The sequence below is a fragment of the Rhinopithecus roxellana genome, chromosome 10, assembly GCF_007565055.1.
Source record: "Rhinopithecus roxellana isolate Shanxi Qingling chromosome 10, ASM756505v1, whole genome shotgun sequence".
NCBI lineage: Eukaryota > Metazoa > Chordata > Mammalia > Primates > Cercopithecidae > Rhinopithecus > Rhinopithecus roxellana.
This window is the reverse complement of record NC_044558.1, coordinates 64545896-64568227: the sequence shown is the minus strand read 5'-3', so window position 1 is coordinate 64568227 and position 22332 is coordinate 64545896. Positions and strand designations below refer to the sequence as shown.

General features: G+C 51.7%; 1 protein-coding gene across 12 annotated transcripts in view; it reads right to left on the bottom strand.

The window, feature by feature from the left end:
* The window catches only part of LOC104661473 (disco-interacting protein 2 homolog C), a 313197-nt gene that overhangs the window by 64777 nt on the left and 226088 nt on the right, over nucleotides 1-22332 (bottom strand). For all 12 annotated transcript variants that reach the window (XM_030939985.1, XM_030939981.1, XM_030939979.1 and 9 more), the window contains 9 exons: nucleotides 21061-21269; nucleotides 19886-20000; nucleotides 19190-19391; nucleotides 14161-14270; nucleotides 12550-12630; nucleotides 5092-5215; nucleotides 4406-4527; nucleotides 3061-3172; nucleotides 2870-2979 (listed from right to left, as the gene is read on the bottom strand). In XM_030939985.1, coding sequence (XP_030795845.1) covers nucleotides 2870-2979; nucleotides 3061-3172; nucleotides 4406-4527; nucleotides 5092-5215; nucleotides 12550-12630; nucleotides 14161-14270; nucleotides 19190-19391; nucleotides 19886-20000; nucleotides 21061-21269 — 1185 coding nt within the window. The remainder of the gene's footprint in view (nucleotides 1-2869; nucleotides 2980-3060; nucleotides 3173-4405; nucleotides 4528-5091; nucleotides 5216-12549; nucleotides 12631-14160; nucleotides 14271-19189; nucleotides 19392-19885; nucleotides 20001-21060; nucleotides 21270-22332) is intronic.

Genomic DNA, 22332 nt, shown 5'->3' with positions numbered 1-22332 from the left:
ACGCAGGGGACTTCATACCCAAGGGTACCTACAAGACAATAAAGCCGCATTAAATGCATGGGGCCTGATACCCAAGACATCTTTAAGACAGAAAGGCCACACGAAACGTGTGCTGGCCTGGCGCAGTGGCTCATACCTGTAATCAAAACACCTCGGGAGGCCAAGGTGGGACGGTCCCTTGAGACCAGGCGTTCCGGGCTGCAGTGAGCTCGGATCACCACTGCACTCCAGCCCGGACAGCAGGGTGAGACCCTGTCTCTCCAATACATTTTAGAGAACAAAACCCAGAAAACAACAAATGACACTGGCCCCAAATGCCCAAAGCTGTTTTCAGGACCGGGGACGACTGTCGCCAAGCTGGGGCTATGTTGTGTCTGGGGAATGTTGAGTGGCTGACATCTTCACTGGAGTTCTCATTTTCAATGAGTAAACCTCACTCAGAACTGCTGGTCCTCCAGGACCTGGCAACGCTAGCTATTCAAAGAGTGCATTTGAACAGCAAGTCTTGCAGGAAGTGGTTCTCGTGTGATCCACTCTCCAACACACTGTCCCACAGGTAGGGCAGGCACATGGCGCGCTCCCACCTCTGCTGGTCGAGGCCCCGCCTTGTTCATGGCTATCTGCAGGGCTGGACGCAGACAGCCTCTGCTGTGCAGAACGTGGCCAGCGAGACCTGCTGGGTGGCTCACCCATCTTAATGATCAGAAAGTGAAGGCTCACGGAAGTTAAAGATTGTGCTGCCTGTGACATAAGTTAGCGCTGGGAGTTAGAGCTCAGGTCCTCCTACACTCCAACGCCCTTCACCATCTTCCACCATCCTGCAGGGAGATGGTGGCCAAAATCCAATCATCCCATCGTGACCAGACAGTGAACAGCTTCCGCATCTTCCCCTTCCCTAATCCCTGTAATAGTCCCCTACAGTCTGTGTGTAATGTCAATTACTTTGAAATACAATAAAATACATTAACAAGATCAATTTTCTCACAGAAGCTCTTTAGCCAAACCTCAGGAAAAAGGAAGCCAAAGCAGCAAAGAAATGGTCTGATTTTTGCGGTTTTAAAACATGTCACAGCCGGGTGCGGTGGCTCACGCCTGTAATCCCAGCACTTTGGGAGGCCAAGGCGGGCAGATCACAAGGTCAAGAGATCGAGAACATTCTGGCCAACACAGTGAAACCTCATCTCCACTAAACATACAAAAAATGAGCCAGGGCTGGTGGTATGTGCCTGTAGTTCCAGCTACTCAGGAGGCAGAGGCAGGAGAATCACTTGAACCAGGAGGGTGGAGGTTGCAGTGAGCCAAGATCGTGCCACTGCACTCCAGCCTGGGCGACAGAGCAAGATTCCATCTCAAAAAAAAAAGAAAAAAAAAAGTCACACGTTGATCTGAAGTAGAATGTCACCACAGCTAAACTGTTAAGGGACCAGCACGGAGCCTTGTAATAACTGGGGAAATCCAAATGCCTGGCTCCCCATCATTCGTTCATCACTCCAGCAAGAGGTGAGAGAACTTGGGGTGGGCGTCCTCCCACTGTAAAATGTTCCACCACTATTGGAAGTTCTGCCCAGGAGGTTTCGTAACTCTCTTACTATATTCAAACCGGGGAACATAGAATTATCATAGAATGTAAAATGTAAGTAATTTTTTAGCTTGCTTTTAAGGCAAATTTTTGTTTAAAGGAGAAGTGAGACTGAATTTATAAAACATCCATCCAGACTCCTGCCTCCCTGGATTAGGAGTTAGTAAAATCCTGCCTCCTAAAATTACCCACCCATTCAGCTCAGCAACTAGAGCAAGCCTGCCCTGAACTGCTGCTCTGTGCAAAGCACTATTTCTAGGTGGAGAATTGAGTTCTTCAGCTCAGCAAATACTAAAGTATTGAGAGCTTGTTATCAGGCACTGTGTTAAGCACTGGAGATGAACAGAAGAGTAAGAGACGGCCCTGCCCTCAGGATCCAGGGGGAATTCAGAGACGAGTGCATGGACAACCGTGTATGGAGGGTAAGAGAAGGGGTACACGGTGCTCCCATCACCCTGGCTCTGGGTCACAGAGCCAGCGGGGCCTTCGCGGGACTTCAGCAGAGAAACAGGAATCGACACCGGCTAAAGAAAAGCAGCCAAGAAAGTTCTGATGATCTACTCTACGCCAGACACTGAGATGGTAAGTGGGCCATGAAAATGGTACGGCTGGAAGCAGGTGCTTCTCTTTTGCCTATGACAGGAGGAGGGTCACAGCTAACTTCAGACTACAGTAACTAAATCATCTTGATCTGAAAACATTTCTTTTCAAAAGCTTTTGAAAAATTATTTCATTTCATATTGTAGCTATTTTGGTATTCCACCTCAGTTCTACTAAGAGGTGGATGGAGAGTGAGAACTGTGCGAGGCAAAGCCAGCTCACCAGTCAGACCCACAGACGGGGGCAGAGGGCATGCAAGGCTGCGAAGTCCCCAACGGCGGGGAGGATTGCATGGCACCTCGACGAGGGTGGCGTCTGAGATGAGAGGGTCATGATGATTTCTAATACAGCCCAGGTTAAAACGCTAGAAAGTGCAGTGTGCAGAGATTTATCAGAGAGCATTCGGATTTGAGAACCAGTAAGAGAGAAAAACATTCACAGTGTTTGTCTGTCGGCTACTGAGACCGTGTTCGCATAAAAACATACTTGGGACATTTGGACAGAATCAGCCTGGTTAAGGATGGAAATAGTCATACGTGTCATACTGTGATGAAACACGTATGTACAGCTCTTTCCACATCTCAAAGTCTGACTACACGAGAGGCGCTGAGAGTCAGCACGCAGCCTGTCACCTCCAGCATGCTCTGTGGTCGCCTCCCGTGGTCGCCTCCCGCAGCCGGCCCCACTCACCTTTACGCCAGCTAGCATCCCAGTTGTGGACACGCTGAAGTCGAGATATGCGAGGGTGTCTGGGTTGCAAGGTTTGCAGATCTGGGCAGGCCGCTTCTTTGGCAAATCATCTGGAGAGGAACACAGCTTATCAGCAGATCCAGCCTGAGCAAGGCCATAAGCAAACCACCTTCTCCAGCCAAAGCACTGACCTGTGTCCAGGATGAGGGGCCACGTCCTGACGTCTACAGCCGCCGCCGCCTCCCTGGACCGCAGCAACTTACAGATCAGCTGTGTCGTCATCAGACAGGCAGAGCGACTCACCTGGCATCAGAGAACGGAGCCATGAACGTGGACCCAGATGAAAGCGTGCTCGCTTCTCACGGGTCTCCTGCTCACTATGCACGCTAAAACCATGTTGCTTTAACGGGCAGATTAGGTTACCGAGCCCACTGTTTCCTGCTGCTGGCTGAGGAAGAACAGAGCTAGGAGTCTGGTTGTGGAGGCACAGGGGCTGGGGGTGGGGCCTGCAGCTGCTGCATCTGCACTTCCTGGGCCCAGCGCACCCACAGCCTCAGCGTCATGACACGTGCAGAAATGAGCTCACCACTCACAGCATTAGCTCTGTTCTCCTGGAAACATCACATACACCCAGACGCATCACACATAGTTCTCCTGGAAATGTCTCACACACCCACGTCGCGCATAGTTCTCCTGGAAACGCCACACACACCCACGTCCCGCATAGTTCTCCTGGAAACGCCACACACCCACGTCGCGCATAGTTCTCCTGGAAACGCCACACACCCACGTCGCGCGTAGTTCTCCTGGAAACGTCTCACACACCCACGTCGCGCATAGTTCTCCTGGAAACGCCACACACACCCACGTCGCGCATAGTTCTCCTGGAAACGCCACACACACCCACGTCGCGCATAGTTCTCCTGGAAACGCCACACACACCCAGACACATCACGCATACTTTCTAGCAGGAGTGGCCACTGTGGGAGTCTCCAGCACCATGCTAATAGGGACTCAGGTGTGGGCGGGACAGGTGCATTCTCTGCCCCAACTGTTTTCCCCTGTAGTTCCTCCTTCAACAGGGATAATATAGCTGAATCCTCTCAAACTCCTTCAGCTGTATACGAAGAAAAAGAGATCTATACTTTCAAAAAGGAGCAGAAAACTTCTACATCTTGAGGAGAGGGCTTCTGAAAAAGCCCTGTCTCTTCCCGTGGTCGGTCTGCTAGGCTGGGTTTGTGGGGAAGCCCAAGGAATGGTGGCGATGCCCTCTCTTGGGAGCCATTTTCTCCAGGGTAGACACTGCAGAGGCTACCATCCAGCCTCTGCCTCCATGCACACCTTTAGATCTTACTTCTAGACCTAGACTGTAGGCTCCCTACAGGTAGAGACCCTGTCCTGTCCTGACCATTTGACTCCAGACACACACCGGCTCCCACAGCCAGCAGCTGCCCTGGGAGATGTCAGAGTCTGCGCTCTGCGAGCTCCATACTCAGCTCCAGGCAGTGGAGGCCCCGACACTCCCAGGCACGTTACCTCTACAATCATCTTGACGGTAGGCAACGTCGTTGCGATGTTCTGTGGGTGCGGGGGACGGACGGTTATGGGCACACAGCCTGCGTAGAGGCAACCATAAAACGCTGCTATCAGGTCTATTCCTACACAAGGAGAAAAACATCATTATTGAGGCAGACCACGCTACTGAATGCCCACTGTCCCTGTCGGCATAAATGCTAGTCTGCAACAAGTTCAACGGGTGAACAAGCAGCTGAACTTCTCGCAGCCTCTGTCCTCCCGGCAGGTTTTGTCAGCTTTGGCGGTCACTGTCATCTACCCGTCCTTTCAGATGTGAGGTGACAAGGCAGCCTGGAGGTTTAATTTTACACCATTTTGCTAAGGAATTACCCACCTCTGTAACTGAATTTAGTCAAGATTTAGGTACTATTAAGTAAATTACCTGAGGTAGCTAATAACACAAATTTGGATACAAAAGTCTTTGAAAACATCACTTTCTTGAAGTCTCTAACAGCAGCACATGTGGCTGGTGCCCATGAGTGGTTGTAGCCAGACACAAAGGGGCCAGTTCGCAAGCAGCTGGATACAGCGCAGACTCCCGGCCATCACGCTGCCCTCGGCTCAGGCACCAGCAGGTGTAAGGGACCTCCTCACACTGCGGTTGACCCGCGGCCATCTCTCAGGGGAAGCCCGCCCTGCGCCCGTACCTGGGGGGTAGACCAAGGCCACGTGGTCGCCGTCCTGAAGGTGGCCCCTCTCCATGAGCATCACGGCGATCTTCTCGGCTCTCTTGTGCAGCTGCACGCAGGTCAGCGAGTTCGCGATCGCACCCTGCGGGCCGATCACAGGGACAAGTGCGTAAGATTCCTTCAGCAGAGCAGCTTGCGGAGAGCGCACACGCGTCCTACGACTCACTGACGCAAAGCGAACGTCAGTGGTTTTTAGAACAAGCACAGACCTGTGCAACCAACATGACAGTCAATTTTAGAATGTTTTCAGCTTCCCCCAAAACTACATACGTTAGAGGTCAACCCCATTTTCTTCCAACTAGGTGAGGAGTGCAGACCAAAGAAGCATCCAGATATATTTAGGGTAACAAGAAATATTTTGAAAAATGATTACGTCAATTAAAAAACAGAACAGGCCGGGCGCGGTGGCTCAAGCCTGTAATCCCAGCACTTTGGCAGGCCGAGACGGGCGGATCACGAGGTCAGGAGATCGAGACCATCCTGGCTAACACGGTGAAACCCCGTCCCTACTAAAAATACAAAAAACTAGCCGGGCAAGGTGGCGGCGCCTGTAGTCCCAGCTACTCGGGAGGCTGAGGCAGGAGAATGGCGTGAACCCGGGAGGCGGAGCTTGCAGTGAGCTGAGATCCGGCCACTGCACCCCAGCCTGGGCGACAGAGCAAGACTTCATCTCAAAAAAAAAAAAAAAAAAAAACAGAACAAAAAACCCTAACAATTCTGGGACTTGTGTTACTGTCATGGGCAGTGGGAATTCTTAGTACACCGGAAGGGCCTGCACACTGGAATTAAGACTAATTAAAAATTTTAATTTAGAAAGACCACATCAAAAATCAAGGAAGTCAGAAAGTGAAAAATAAAAGCAAATAGTGAAAAACACCCTGAAGGAATGAAAAGAACTGTGAAGTGCATTTTCACATAGACTTTAATGTAGAAATAAATAGAAAACATATTTGTGCTGGAAAATAGCTTACAAAAGGGTTGTGAGGGAAGGTGAATTGCAAGATATATACTAAGCAACATCGCAAGACTGTGGGAGTCACTATTTATTTATTTATTGAGACAGGGTCTCTGTCTCCCAAGCTGGGGTGCATGGTGTGATCACTGCTCACTGCAGCCTGGGCCTGCTGGGCTCAAGCAATTCTGCCTCAGCTCCCTGAGTAGCTGGGACTACAGGTGCCACCAGCATGCCTGGCTAATTTCTATAAAAATTTTTCTCATAGAGATGGGGTCTCCCTATGTTGCCCAGGCTGGTCTCAAACTCGTGGCCTCAAGTGATCTTCCCATCTTGGCCTATTTAAAAGCCATAAAGAAAAATGTGAATAAATTACAAATTATAAGCATGTGACTAACCAAAACAAGCTTCTCCTGCTGACACACTTCACAGTTCTAGCTCCTCTGCAATATTCTCAGATGTGAAGACTGCTTCTACGTCATTTAAAAACCTCTTGGGATCGGATTCTGTCTCACAGCTATTAACACAGTGAGGATCTTCCCTCAAGCAGTAGCAACTGGACTGCAGTCCACAGGGCCAGGAAGACTCCAGAGCCGAAGAGTGACTGAACACCTGGGCTCAGGAATTTTTTGCTTTTTTTTTTGGAGACGGGGTCTTGCTCTGTCACCAGGCTGGAGTGCAGTGGCATAATCTCAGCTCACTGCAACCTCCGCCTCCTGGGTTCAAGCGATTCTCCTGTTCTCCTGCCTCAGCCTCCTGAGCAGCTGTAACTACAGCCACCCACCACCGCGCCCAACTCATTTTTGTATTTTAGTAGAGACAGGGTTTCACCATGTTGGCCAGCATGGTCTTGATCTCCTGACCTCATGATCCGCCCGTCTTGGCCTCCCAGAGCGCTAGGATTACAGGCGTGACCCACCACGCCTGGCCCAGGAATTCTTATTTGAGTTACAGCTACAAAGATGAATGCATGAGCGTGGGGACGGAGCACGGAGCGCGCAGCCAGCCCGAGAAGGCTGTCAGGGAGCCGACTTCGTGCAACAAGGAGGACGCTGCATGGACGAACAGTGTCTGGGGCTATTCAGCGGCGATGCTGGGAAAAGCACGTCAGCCTCCCAGCTCGAAGGGCCCGGGTCAGAAACGTGGGCGGGACAAGGTGGGAGTGAAGAGAATGTCTCAGGAAGCATCAAGATGTGAGCGCCAGACCCTGACCTCTACCAAAACGTCCACAAGGCAGCCGATGAGCCCCGCTGGGTCTGCGGGGAAAGTGCCTTCTCCCTGAGGACCTCTGCAGCAGGCCAGGGCTGCGGGGAGGCTGCCCACGTGACTGCCCGGGGGGTCTTCAGACCCTTCCTGCTGACTGGCTGGTGTCCTCCATGGAGAAGATAGTTAGCTTACATTTCTCTGAACTCAACCTTCTCATCCCACACATTTTCCTCAATTATTTCCCCACTTAGAGGACACCTAAAAAGTAAGAAAACAGAAACTGATGTAAAGTGGAAGAGCCCAAGAGCAGAAGGTGGCAGAGAGGGGCAAAGACAACAAGGAAGGCAGGACTGAAGTCCAGGCAATCCCCCTGAGAAGATAGATCTGGGGGCCTTTGAAACTGGACTGTTCCTCTGAGCATCCACTCTGGGGGTCTCCTTGCCACCTGTTCACAGCAACCAGCCCACCGGGACAGAGACACTCCGCACGGCCAGGCTGGGCGCTGATGGGACCCATTCAGATCCACCCCGACTCCAGGGGCAGGTCTCCCAACAAGGAAAACCAGCACACCACCCATCGCCGTGAGCATGGCCGGGCCTGGGGCTGGCGGGGGCCGCAAATCTCAGAGAAGAGCCCGGGCAGAATCGGCTCAGCCCCCGCCCCGCTGAGGGAGGCCCCGCCCCGCCCCGGGAGGCCCCGCCCCGCTGAGGGAGGCCCAACCCTGCTGAGGAGGCCCCGCCCCGCCCCACCCCACCCCGCTGAGGGAGGCCCCGCCCCGCCCCGCCCCGCCGAGGGAGGCCCCACCCTGCTGGGGAGGCCCCGCCACCGCACTGCCCATTCTCATGCCAGGCCTGCCTGCAGCAGCAGCGCCCAGTCTGGCTTGTTTGGCTTGTGGAACAGCTTCTTCCCTGTCTCTGGAGAGCTGAAGCTGATCCCCTATCAAACAGCCGCTTTGCTGTCAGATGACAAAGCCTGTGGTTTGCCCACTTTCTGGTCCTGAGATTTGAGAGGCTCAGATGAGACACAGCCAGCAGCCAAGAGTGTCTTTGAAAACGTTTTGATTCCGGTGCACAGAAATCCCCACCTATGGGTACTTGGAAAACATGAAGTGTAACGTGCACTGTGCGCTGTCCTTTATCTTTGATGACCTTGTGAAACGCCATTTTCTCAATGCTGGTTGACCCCTTTCAGGGCTGACATAAAAACAAACAGCAAAGCTTCCAGTCACGCTCCACGAGGACGGCGTCCCTTCTTGGGTGTTAGGTCCTGAAGCCAGCTCGCAGGGTGATTTTAAATAAGTTCCTCAAAAGCCCCTTGAGATGGTGCTGTGCTGGAGACAGGCACACAATTTCACAGCCGGTAGACGTGAGCAGGCACCTCTCGCTCCATGGCCGGGCGGGGCTGTGCCACGGGTGACACCGGGTGGGTGCTTTCTTGCCTGGAAAGGATGAGGTGAGCAAACACTGGACCCCACCATTAGTGGGGAGGGACAGTCGCTCCTGGCTCACGCTGCAGGCTGGCAGCCCCAGGCATCTACAGCAGCTGAGCAGTTTCCCTGCTTCCTTGCTACCTTTCCCCACCCCATGTGGCTGAACGGGACACGGCTACACCACATGGCAACTCCACACACGTGACACCGTTCTCAGCCTCACTCCCCAGGAATCCTAATGCAGTGTCTACCTCAGGAGAAATGCCGCTGGCTTTGGCTTGCACTTTCCATTTCCCACATACTCGATGTTAAGAACGTGATGCATTCTCGGCGAGTGTCCCATAAAGTAACAGCCATTCACCGCAGGTAACAGTCATCATTCTCTGGCATCTTCATCAACATTCACTGGGGTTTCCGTCCTGAAACCCACCAGCTAAGAAGAAGGTTCCAGGTAAAATCATTTCACCAGAGAAATGAGGGCTGGCTTTTCCCCCAAAGAAGTGCTGGGAGGCAGCGTGACGGAAGGGGCACACGGGGAAACCAAGAGCCTGCCCATGTCTAAGCAGACACAGTCAGTGTCAGTTACTGTAAACTTGGGACCATTTTAACGTTTCACATTAAATCAAATAACTGAAAAACAAACAAAAACTGAGAAATAAAAAGCCAAACTAAATTTGTATTTTAAAATTCTAAAGAAGGTACAAGTTACAAAAGGTCAAAAGAGTTGGCTACAAACCCATTGATTCAACCATTTTATTTTTTTTTTTGAGAGTCTTGCTCTGTCGCCCAGGCTGGAGTGCAGGGGCGCGATCTTGGCTCACTGAACGTCCCCCTCCCGGGTTCAAATGATTCTCGTGCTTCAGCCTCCCAAGTAGCTGGGACTAGAGGTATGTGCCAAGACACCCAGCTTTTTTTTTTTTTTGTATTTTAGTAGAGACGGGGTTTCACCATGTTGGCCAGGCTGGTCTCAAACTCCTGACCTCAAGTGATCCACCCGCCTCCGCCTCCCAGTGTTGGGATTGCAGGCATGAGCCTCCACCATTTTAAATGAGCTGGTGACTACACGGCCAGCAAGATGGGGCCAAATTCATCAGCAGCAGAAAAGTGTCCTGGATGGAAACAGCGGCTGGGCGGCTGGCGTACACGCTGAACGGACTGGGCGGCTGGTGTACATGCTGAACAGACACTTAGGGAGTGTGGACTGATCCATCACTGGAATGAATTTCATTTGTTTCTTCTTTTTAAAATCTTGCTTTTAGAAAATGTGTGATTCTGTAAGTGGTGTGCACTGTGTTTCTGTTGGGTGGTGCTGAACAGGGAAGCTAGTTAGGTGAGGATGACACTATGAACACTGTGAAGATGATGCTGCCGCCTCGGTCCAGGCCAAGCATCTCTGAACGTACATACGAGGCAGCAGAGGGGAGATGGACACAGGCCTGATCTGATGCCTGTCAGAAAATAATACAAGCGATAGGCTCAAGCGTGCCTGCCTCTATGTCCAGCAAGCCTTGGAAACAGGCCACACCTCCAGGGAAAAGACGTCCTCAGGCCATGCCTTCCACACAGTCCTAAGGTAAATCACTCATGGCTCTGATCCCTATATCTCGCCCCCATTGGATTTGCAGTTGATCCTGATAAAACCCTTTTTAGAGAACCTGAATCATTTCCAGGAAACACATTTTCCCAGAAGATCCAGCATCCAGCTACGCAGGTGACCACGGGGGTTCAGGGGCACGGGGCTGTCCACAAGGCCAGACAGACCAGATGCCAAGCCCAGAACTGTGGTACCACCCAGCAAACAATCCGAGGGATCGTCCCCAAATCAGGCACAGCTGGAACAACTCTATTTTCCTCCTCCTGATGGCACATGTTGCCCACGAACGTACCCAGATCATTTCTGAATCTTTGCATATATGGAGGTCTCTGCTACTTCTTGAGCCGCCCGTCAATACCTCTAGATTACTGGACACAGACACGCGTGCAACCCACACACATGGGAGCAATGTGTCAGGCAACATCGGGGCAGGGATTCAGGGAGACTCAGAGCTGACTCCGCTTGCAGCTTGCAGAGGGGTAGCCGCCTCTGTGAGGAAATCAGGGGAGGGAAGGAGGACTTGCAGCAGAAGGGATCTGAGGTGCCGAGGGAGGCTGGAGTTAGTGCTGCAGATTTAGGTCACCACGTTGGAGGTGACATTGGAAGTCTCTAGAGAACCGCGAAGACCACAGGGAACGAGGAACGAGAAGTCACAAGCAGTTTACAGGAGAAACACTACTTGGAGAGGACAAAGAATCAGACAAGCGGAGATGGGCAGGAAATCAAGACAGCACCCAAGGCCGGCGAACCTGACGATCGGGTTAGCAAAGGGGTATCATCCATATTCACAGGCTGAGGAAGGGTGCAGTGGAGAAAGATGAAAAGCGGAAGGCGGCATTTCAGATACAGGGACCCACAGCAACTCTGGTCCTCGAGGTCTCCGGCCCCCACGCCTGCGCTGTCGGCGCGGGGCAGGGGCTCCATCACGGTGCCAGTGAATGAGGGCCCGAAGGAGGTGGCAGAAACGGGCCTTCCTGGTTTTAAAGGCTCTTCCTGGGAAACGGTCTTGAGCAGATATGGTGAGCGACCGACGGCTGGGATCAACTCAGCAGCCATGACAATGTCAAGACGACGAGTACTTCTCTGGCAGAGGAGGAGGAGAGGGTGTTCCTATGAACTAAAGCACGTGCAGAGAATGGTCTGATAACTGAAACTCAAACCAGAGAGTCGGGGAATAATTTCGTGATGCTGCTGGCATTTCCTTTTGTCTTCAATCCGCGGCTTCGCACGCTAAGATTTTGAATTGAGCAATTCTCAGCAGCCATGACTTTTTGAAGAGTTGCAAAAGTGCCTATACTTGTCAAGAAGACTTACATTTTTCATCTGTTTTCAAGTTTTATGTCCATGGCAAAAAGAAGTTACAAACATATTAAGATTTCTGCATTTAATTTTTACTGTTAATAGTATTAGCTTAATGCCTTACTCTTAAGTACTACTGTGGAACAGTATTTGATGAGTGTGGTTTTCTTATGTCAAGTGTCAACGGGAACTTAAAATTACAAAGTGGAAATGATTTTCATTCCTGAGTCTGCAATGAACATAACTTCTGATGTATAAAAAAGTGGTTTAGGGCTGGGTGTGGTGACTCATGTCTGTAATCTCAGCACTTTGGGAGGCCAAGGCAGGTGGATCACTCAAGGCCAGGAGTTCTAGACCAGCCTGGCCAACATGGCAAAACCCCATATCTCCTAAAAATACAAAATTTAGCCAGATATGGTGGTGCGCGCCCTGTAGTCCCAGCTACTCGGAGGCTGAGGCATGAGAATCACTTAAACCAGGGAGGTGGAGCTTGTGGAGTGGAGGCATGAGAATCACTTAAACCAGGGAGGTGGAGTGGAGATCGTGACACTCAACTCCAGCCTGGGCAACAGAGCAGGACTGTCTCAAAAAACAAAACAAAAACTAGTTTAGTAATCAAAATAAAAACGCAAATATCTCATAGACTTGCAATTTCTCTCTGGTAGATACCATTAATTACTCATTTTGGGGGAGAAATATTGTAAACAGGGTGCTAAAATATCTGATACACAAGTAGGTGTGAGTAACTGCACAAATGGTTACGCTTAAAAGCAATCCCTAGGTACAAAAGTCTCATTAGTCAGAAGAGCAAAACATAAAAAGAATTCGCATAAGACTGAAGTGAAAGGCCTTAGTCAGAAAGAAAGCGGAGCGCTCCCACGAGCCAGGCTGGGCCCCTTGAGGCCAGCAGCCAGGGAAGCCAGCCCCGCGCCTCACCCGACAGTTGAGTAGCGTGTAGAGGACGTGGTCCGGGGTGGTCTGTGCTCTCCACTGCAGGACCTCCGAGAGGAACAGGAACTGGAACAGAGTACGGGGGTGAGGGTCAGGCTGTGCGGTCAGATCAGGCTGTGCAGTCTGAGGTGGGGCAGCCTGGATACTCAAACCCATAGAGGCCGAGTGCTTTGAGTCTTAAAACCGCGTGCTTCTCCGCGGAGTCGAAGACATGCATGCTGGGAAAATCCCCGTCACACACGACCACAGGACGAGCAAGTGCCCACAGCTTTGTTCCTGCAGGGCTTAGATTCACAGTGCCCGAGTCAGGCACAAGCAAAGGGCTGATGCTGTACCCTGGTGTGAAGTTGTCTGAAAGTCTGCCCAAGGATGGGAACCATTTCCCTCACAGGCAGGAGCAGCCTGCACAGAAACCCCTTCTCCTGGGGCTTCCAGAAGATGCAACGTGGATTTCGGTGGCTACAACGAGAGAATCAGATCTATCTGGTTTGAAAAAGCAGGCTCTAAAAAATTTAGGTTTCTAGAATGGCAATACCCTGATGGCATGAAGCCGCAAATTACACAAACCACACATGTGCCACTGACCTGCTCCACAGTACAAGGGGCAGCCTTATTTCACGTCAGGGACAGAAACCACAGATACGGCTTCACCCCTTTCATCAACATTTCACGGGACTGATTTTGTCCCATTTCCTAATGGGTCACACAGAAGGGGACACCTGTTGGCTGCGGGAAACAGGACCTCTGGGTGAGCCCTGAGCATTCTCGAGGCCGAAGAGTTCTAATGGGGACCATGGACACACACGGTGCATGGTCAAGGCCAAACGGTTCTAACGGGGATGGTGGATACACATGGTGCACTGTCAAGGCCGAACAGTTCTAACGGGGATCGTGGATGCACATGGTGCACTGTCAAGGCCGAACGGTTCTAGCGGGGACCGTGGATGCACATGGTGCACGGTCAAGGCCGAACGGTTCTAACGGGGACGGACCGTGGACACACATGGTGCACTGTGCGAAGTCTGGGCCTTGGGAGCTTCTCCTACGGCTTTTAACGCCACTGTCAGGAGGCCTGGCCCCCAAACCTGGGTTTCGAACTGCTTCTTAGAGTCCAGAGAGCACAGGACAGAAGCCTTTGGCTGCAAGCTGCTGTGGGTAGGACGGGCTTTGATCTGGCCTGGTGGGGAAGCTGGAAAGGAAGGAGTACGGGGAACCGTGGGCCGGACAAGGACTGCCAGACATTTGCCTCGGTCCTGCCAGTCGTGGGATCAGACACCCCTCACCCACTTCTGCGTCGCTGTGACATTTTTTGAAACTTTGTATCTCCTATAAACACAGTTTCTTATGAAACTATATGGTCTCTTGCAGGAGAAGACAGGTGGAATAAAGGAAGATTGGCAGTGGTGGACCACCACCAGCGCGGGAAGTCGGGGAAAGTCGGGGACGGCCGGGGAAGGTTGGGGACTGTGGGGGAAAGTCGGGGAAGGCTGGGGAAGGTCGGAGAAAGTCGGGGAAGGCTGGGGAAGGTCGGGGACTGTGGGGGACGGCAGGGGAGGGTCAAGGAGGGTCGGGGAGAGTCAGGGACCCAGTTCCTACCTTCCGGGCCTGGTCGTTATCTTCGATCTGACCCAGGTCTCTGCCGCTGGCCTGTGCGATTCTCTTCCCAGAGACCAGGTTCCCCACCATCACAGAGGCGGGGCCGATTTCTGGAAAGAAACAGAGACACGCCATGAGGAAACAAAAGAGAAATTCCTTAAGACTTGACCTCCCACCTTGGTAAAAACCTTACTCTCGGAAAACTTCCGGAAAGACCTGACTTTGAATAAGCCTTCTAAGAACAGGGATTCAACGAAATCAAAGGATTGTGAAGGGGAGTGTGACAGGCCTTGGTCGGGTTCTTCAGAAACGATGTTTTTATCATCCCTGAAGCTCCCTGGAGGCCCTCCAAGCCCACGCCTGACTTTCCAGTTAGTGTGAGAGCCCCGGGTGCCAGCACTCACAGCCTTGATTGTAAAAAGTAAGACGGAAAGACAAACACAGAATTAAAAGCCAGGATTTGTTTCACTGCAGAGACCTGTGGCTCCCATCTGTTCGAGTTCTCTGGGGCCCACACACCTGAGATCTGATTGTGGACAAACAGACAGTGGACATTTCACATACGGATGTCGCGGCGTGGAGTTGAGGGTGGACAGGACAGGATATAGAGTCACTTCTCAGTATGTTTTACACACTGAAAAGGTCTTAGGTTCTGTCAGGCCCACAGTGAGGTGTGGAAGAATAAACCAAGGGCTGTCATAAAGTCAAGCTCCTTTTCAGTTCACCATGAGTGATGAGGTGACTATCATCTGGGCAAAGGGGGGAGGAAGGAGGAGGAAAAGGGAAGGGGTGAGAAGGGGTGGGAGTAGGGGGAGGGAAGAGGGGAGCAATGGGGAGAGGTGATGGGAGAGGGGCGAGGGGGCAGGGGAGGGGCGAGGGGAGGGGCGAGGGGGCAGGGGAGGGGTGAGGGGCGAGGGGAGGGGCGAGGGGAGAGGGGCGGGGCGAGGGGCGGGGCGAGGGGGGGCAGGGGAGGGGCGAGGGGAGGGGCAGGGGAGGGGCGAGGGGAGGGGCAGGGGAGGGGGCCGGGGAGGGGCGAGGGGAGGGGGCCGGGGAGGGGGGATGGGAGGGGGCAGGGGAGGGGGGATGGGAGGGGGCAGGGGAGGGGGGATGGGAGGGGGCAGGGGAGGGGGATGGTAGAAGAGGTAGAGGAAGCAGGGAGAGAATAAGAATGTTTACCAAAAGAATTGCATGTAAAATGACGATGACATTATCAATTTGTGCCTAATCCTTGGCTTGCAGGCTACTATTAAGTCAAAGTCTTAAATTCCCAATAAAGGTCAAGTGACAGGTTTATAAACCAGGCCACATGGGCATTCGTTACCACAGAAGCAGAGCTGTAGCTAAGAAGATTGTTCATTGCCCTGTCAAAAACACACACGTGCCCAGATGCAGTTGACTGGGCGGTGGCACCGAAAAAGGCTTAGGATGAGCCCGTCATCGTGACAACCGCCACCAGAGTCCCTCGGCTTCCCGAAAAGCTCACGGAAATGCTGGCACCAGAACAAGGCGGTCAGGGCCTGACGTCCTCTGGCCGGTCCCCAGGGAGAGGAGAGCCACTGGGTCTCTACAGATGCGCAGCCATCCTTTTCAATTGTGGGCTGCCAGAAACGCTTCCACTTATCACAGCTACGCAGGAGAAGGCAGGGCACTTCAGCCAGGACTGAAATCTGGAGAACAGCCTACAAGCAGACGTCTGGGCTTCTGCCTGCCGGTGCCTCCGGTTCTAGGTGACGTGTAGGAGCCTCGAGTCTGGACTCTGTGTAACAGTATAAATGCCTTCTACACTCAGCAAATCATTTCTGAATTTTCACATCACAGTTGTGAACAGACTGAATTTCTTTTCTTAGTTCTTAATGAAGTATGGAAGAGGAATAGCCTTTTCACATGTAGCTCAAGAATTTGGTCAGGCGCTGGAAGGAAGGGAGCTGCCCCGTGGTGGGAACAGTTGCTCGTGTGTGATCTCCGAACACCCGGGAGCCCTTCACTCACCTGCCGCGCATCCTCTCTATCAGATAGAAGCATCTTCTGAATGAAGCATCTTTAACATTTTTTTTTTGAGACAGAGTTTCACTATGTTTTCCAGGCTGGTCTCGAAGTCCTGGGCTCCAGCGATCCTCCCACCCTGGCCTCCCGCATCGCTGGGACCACAGGTGTGAGCCACCGCGCCTGGCTGAAGTTCTTAGCCTTCTCCTTGGTGACCGATGCTGGGCAAGATGACATGGCTCTTCTAAGAAGCCAACTTGGAAACTGGCCTAAATGGGTTCCAAGGTTTCCCATAATGTTTTGAAGAATTCATACTAGGGTAGGGAAAGCGAGCTTTTGAGGAGAGATCAGGCTTTTGTGGAGCCTTATTTTGTGCCCCTCTGATATGTCTTCCCTCATCTCCACGTGCATCCTCTGAACGAAGTCTGGGGCCTTGATGCCTCCCCACGCAGCCTCAGGGACGCAGTTTTCCCGACAGCTCCTGGGAGGCAGAGGCCTTCTAGCTGCACCTCACTCTCAAAGTCCGTTCTTGGCAGCCGCTGACGGTCTCCCCTGCTGAAGAGAGGTGCGTGTGTCCCAAATGCTCCCAGGGTATATCACAGCCTCGCCATTTAAGCTACAGAGTTGAGAGGAATCCCAAAACGTGTGTATTTGAGGCTCAAGTCTCTTCTCTCTGCTCCCATTAATGGACTCACCCATCTGCAAGTCAGCAGCCGCCTCGCTGGTATTATCAAATATCCTGCCATGCAATGCTTGGCGAATTTGCTCAGGGCACAGGGCGGGAGTTTTATCTCAAAGACAGCAGCAAGACACACGGAATCCCAAGCGGGAGACAAGCCCTTCCTGGGTGCCAGGCTCTGGCCATTCCTCAGCAGATTCCTCCTGCTATTCTGGGGCAATATTCCCAGGAACCTTTAAAGCTGGGGAATTGGACCTTGTTTTGTAACTCTAATAGTTGTACCAGCTCAGCTGGTAAGTTAAAGGTCTTTTAATACTTTTGTGCTCAAATAAGATAATCTGAGGGCACACAGTGCCATTCACTGAGTAAATGTGAATTCATCCAGTAAGAAAGGCCATTTGGTTGTCAACAGGCTGTCTGTTTCCAGCATCTCAGAACACTGTCACCCATAAAAGGGCTCAAGGAATATTTGCTTTGGCTTCCTGATAATGGCTACTCACTTGTCAGGGTCACTTTAAATGTTTATCCAAAGGGGCCTCAGAAATCATCCAGCCCAACTCTGTCTCTGTGGTTCGAAGCTGAGGCCCAAGCTGCGTTTCAGGCCCTCCGCAGAGACAGATGAGTCTGTGGGTAACTCATGGGGCCTCAGCTCTGCCAGTTACTATTTGTTAAAAAGCTTTTTAAAGACACAAAATCAGGTAACCCCTCAGGTTCGCAAACACAGATGAGACACTAAATATATATATTATTTTCTTTCTTTAAAGTTATCAATCACGTGAAGCTTCATTTAATGAAGTACTGTATTAGAGTAAAAAGATTTCCAATCTCCTGCGCCACCATTCCCCAGCTAAACCCCCAACGAAGAGGGCTTTCTGCAGGCCTCCTGACCGCACTGCGCGGCTGCTGGCTCTGTCTCCCCACTGGGTTTTCCTGACCTTGGCGCGAGGCTGCCAGCTGCTCTCTCTCCCTGGGTTTTCCCAGTCGCGTCTCGACACTTGGCTCAGGTGAGCCAAGCCCTGTAGCTATGGAGTCATTACAACTTTGTATTTGCAAAGGATCCTCCCTTCCATAAACACCTGTCTGAACCCTTTCTCCAACTGCTGAACTGCTTCCCAGCTGGGACCACGGGTCTCTGGGTCGAGTGTCTGACAATGAACCAATCAGTGGGGAGAGAGGATCAGGTCACTTCAGAGTTTACAATGAGGATACCCTGGAGAGCGCCGACACCTGCTGTAAATCTTCATACTGCAGAGACAGCCTGGGGAGAGCAACGGCCTGTGTCCTTCACGAGGCTGTTTACTTCCCGAGGCGGCTTTCCCACCCTTTCAGGTCACTCTGAGGGAGGATGCCCATGGTTTGAGTGGCTCCCAACAGAAGGCCATGCACCCACAGAATGTAATGAAATGGATACTGCCCCCTGCAACTCCACATTCCCTGTGCCAATCATGAAAACCAGGGACCACGAGAACAGCGGTTTGGAAAAAAAACTGTCAATCATAAAAACCAGACACCGCGAGAACAATGGTGCGGGGGAAAGAAAAAAGAAGAAATGGAGGAAGAATATTTAAGGAAATCTACAAGATAAGAAAAAAATAAGAAGTAGGTCAGAAATGAAAGAGCAACAATGCACGTGAACCCGATGTGCTTAGAAAGGGAGAGCACCACGGCCGTGCCCTTCAGGAGAATGAGCTTTTGCTACAAGAGAACAGAGCCAGCCAGTTATGTGCTGACGACCACACTAACACCCCTGAGCCTACAGAGAACAAAAGCAAGGCATTTACAGACGGAAGACCAGAATCCAAGTTGCCCCTGCCCCGCGTTCTATTCTTGGGGTAACCACTTCTTTCCCACAAGCATCAGCTTCCTGCAAGCAGCCCTGTGTGAACTCCCGCACCTCTCCGTGCCATGCGGCCCTGTGTGAACTCCCGCACCTCTCCGTGCCATGAGGCCCTGAGGGAACTCCCGCACCTCTCCGTGCCATGCGGCCCTGTGTGAACTCCCGCACCTCTCCGTGCCATGAGGCCCTGAGGGAACTCCCACACCTCTCCGTGCCATGCGGCCCTGAGGGAACTCCCACACCTCTCCGTGCCATGAGGCCCTGAGGGAACTCCCACACCTCTCCGTGCCATGCGGCCCTGTGTGAACTCCCGCACCTCTCCGTGCCATGAGGCCCTGAGGGAACTCCCGCACCTCTCCGTGCCATGCGGCCCTGTGTGAACTCCCGCACCTCTCCGTGCCATGAGGCCCTGAGGGAACTCCCGCACCTCTCCGTGCCATGCGGCCCTGTGTGAACTCCCGCACCTCTCCGTGCCATGAGGCCCTGAGGGAACTCCTGCACCTCACAAGCTGCCCAGGTGGTGCACATACCTGGCTGCTTCTGTCGAGGCTTAGGCAAGTTTGTGACGCAGGTGTGGGGGCACATTAGGACGTTGCAGGGGTGCAGAGAGCCCTCCAGAAAAAGCTGTTTTGTTTCTGACAAATGGATCCCACCAAGCGGGGTTTTGGGGAGGGTGTTTGCTGGCACCAAGGCCAGGCAATAAACTCCAACTTGATGTATACTGTCAATCGCCTAGAAAGTTAGGAAAGAGGAAGTCATATTATGATAGGAAGCATAAACACTCAGTACATAGTTATATTATGCAAAATATGATCCACAATACACAGAAGTCTGTGCAGTACAAGCACTGTTCCCAGGGCAAAAATGCCAAGGTAAGAGAAAGGGTTTTCCTGCTAAACTCACCAAAGCTGAATAATGTTACCCAGGGCTTGTGGAAGACCAAACACAGTAAAAAAGGAACTTTGGAGAAAAGACATGTTCTCAAGATCAAACAAAAAGCTTCCTTTGACCTCCCCAAGGTGACCAGTAGGAACCAGCGGTGCCAATTCCTGGTCCCTACACCCCCGAGTTTCTGGACACTTGATGTAATTCCTGATCAAATGAAGGGAAGGGAAAAAGGGCTACCCCATGGGCAAAGGAACAGCTAGTCACACCGTGATCTGAATGAAGGAAGGAGGCCAGAAGCAAGACAGAGGGGACCCGTGCCCAGGGCGAGGGAGGGCAACCTGCAGCACGCGGCTCATCCACTGGAAGCTGTCCTCCTCCGTGGAGTCGGGCCTCTGCTCTGCCACGATCACAATCCTCTCGTCGTGCAGCACAGTCACCGAGAACACGGCTATCCTGCGGGGGACACAGGAGCACGGTGAGCCTGCACCGGGACGCTCATGCAGCCCTCCCTCCGCGATCACGGCTCCATCACCATCACGAGCGCGTGACACAGCTCCAACTATGACTTCAAAACGGCAGCCGTGCTTCCGAATTTCCCCACACTCATCATCACGGGAAGAGCTGCGGGAGGCGCCCAGGGATGCCGCCAAGGCAAGGTCACCCTGATCCCCAGGTGGCCACACACAGCACCCGTGGGCTCTGGTGACCAGGTTACGCCTTTCGGCACAGAGGAGCAAATGTGATCAGACCTGCTGAAACTGGAGCCACACCCTTCACAGCTGAGTTCGCACCTGTGAAGTGAATGGTCTCCAAATCAGTAGAAATTTCCCGTTCCAGAACTAGTGATTTTCTGCTAAGTGTATGTGCCTTATATCGTCAGCACAGCACAGTCACCGCTAGTAAACTCTTTTTTACAAAGAGGTTGTAGCTTTAAAAATAATTCAAAGGTGGCAACATCATATCCAGGTATCTACTTCCTGCTCCTGTCAGCTTCCAAACTGAAAAAAGGCTCTAAAACACTTGATGACTTCCTCCAGATTGGCAAAAACTCAGGAACCGTGGCAACTCATTTCATCACGGGGCCTCCAGTGTGCGCCAGGCCAGGCAGGGAAGAAAACTGCGGCAGAGCGCGGAAGTGGCGAGCGTCTGCACGCACGCAAGTCTGTGACTCAACCGTCACCCTTGGGTCTCTCCAACCCGCTCTATGATGAATATCTAGATCTTTAATTTGTGCTGTTATTTATCGGAGGTTTTCTACTGCATATTCCTATTATACTTAGAGGAGAAGTTCAATGGAAATATATTTATGGGGTTCAGGGAATTTCTATAAAATCTCAGACATTCAGAACTAGGTTAAATCTCGGAGGTCAGAGTCCAGTTGCTTCAATTATACAGAAGAGGAAACTGAGACACAATACATTTAAGGAATCTGTGCAACATTCAACTCTTCAAAACCACATAAAAAGTGTGGCCGACTGGAAACTATATGCTTAATTTGTAGAACGCCACTGACCTTCCCCTGTAGACAAACTTCATGGGTTCGACGGCCAGCGCAGTGGCCACGATGTCGTCGGCGTTGTGCCTGCGCCCGCTGACCACCATGAGGCCATCCATCTTGCCCACCACGAAGACGAGACCCCCAGGACCCACGAACCCCAGCAGGCCTGTCCTTATGAACGGGTATTCACTGATTGGAGCCCCGGAGCTGGTCATGGGAAACACCTGGGGGAAACAGCATCCATCAGGCCACCGTTCACGTGGTCAGCTGGTTTCAGTCCTCACCGCTTCTCCTGCGAGCACGGCACCTGCTTTGCTTAAGCTCTGCCTTTCACCCCAGCAACCCTGCCTGAGGGCCGAGGTCACAGTTACCGCTGGTGGCCAACAGGCAGAAAAGCACTTCCCGCCCACCTCAGCAGGACCCCATCCGTTCCTGCACCTCCACTCACCTGCCGGAGCTCCTCCTGCCTCTGAACCCTGAACAGGTAACACCCAGAAGACTCACAGGAGGCCACTCAGCAAGAATTGATTACTTCGTTTACAAAACCACAATGTAAAAGATGAGTAAAGAGTCAAGGTACAATTTAAACAACGTATGTTAGTTTTAAAGTAATCTCTATTCATTCATAAAATGTTATTTGCCCTTGTTGGAAGTATGCTGAAAAGAAAAATATTAAGGAAGCAAATCAAATCAGTTCAAACTGTAAACCTCTTTTCCTCCACCCCTGCAGATAAATCACATAGAAATGGAGATGGAGTTTTTATTTAGATTTGTATCTAGCTCAGTTTCAAGGAATATTTAGAAAGTTCAATTCATATTCAAGAACGCTATCATGGACAGGTATTGTAACATCTGTTCAGATACATCCAAAGTTCTCAACATTTAGACCAGGAACAGTGGCTCATGCCTCAATCTTGACACTTTAGGAGGCTAAGATGGGAGGATTGCTTGAGACCAGGAGTTTGAGATCAGCCTGGACAACAGCACGAAACCCCACATGTACAAAAGAATTTCTTTTTAATTATTTAGGTGTGGTGGCACATGCCTGCAGTCCCAGCTACTCGGCGGCTGAGGCAGGAAGATGGCTTAAGCCAAGGAGTTTAAAGCTGCAGTGGGCTGTGATCGTGCCACTGCCCTCCAGCCTGAGTGACAGAGCAAGACCCTGTCTCAACAACAACCAAAAGTTCTAAACATTTAGGAAATGTATCCCCAAACAATTTATATTTTCTTACGTATAGCTTAAATATTGTGCTACTTGTAAGGTCAGGACCTACTTGGTAAAAAGAT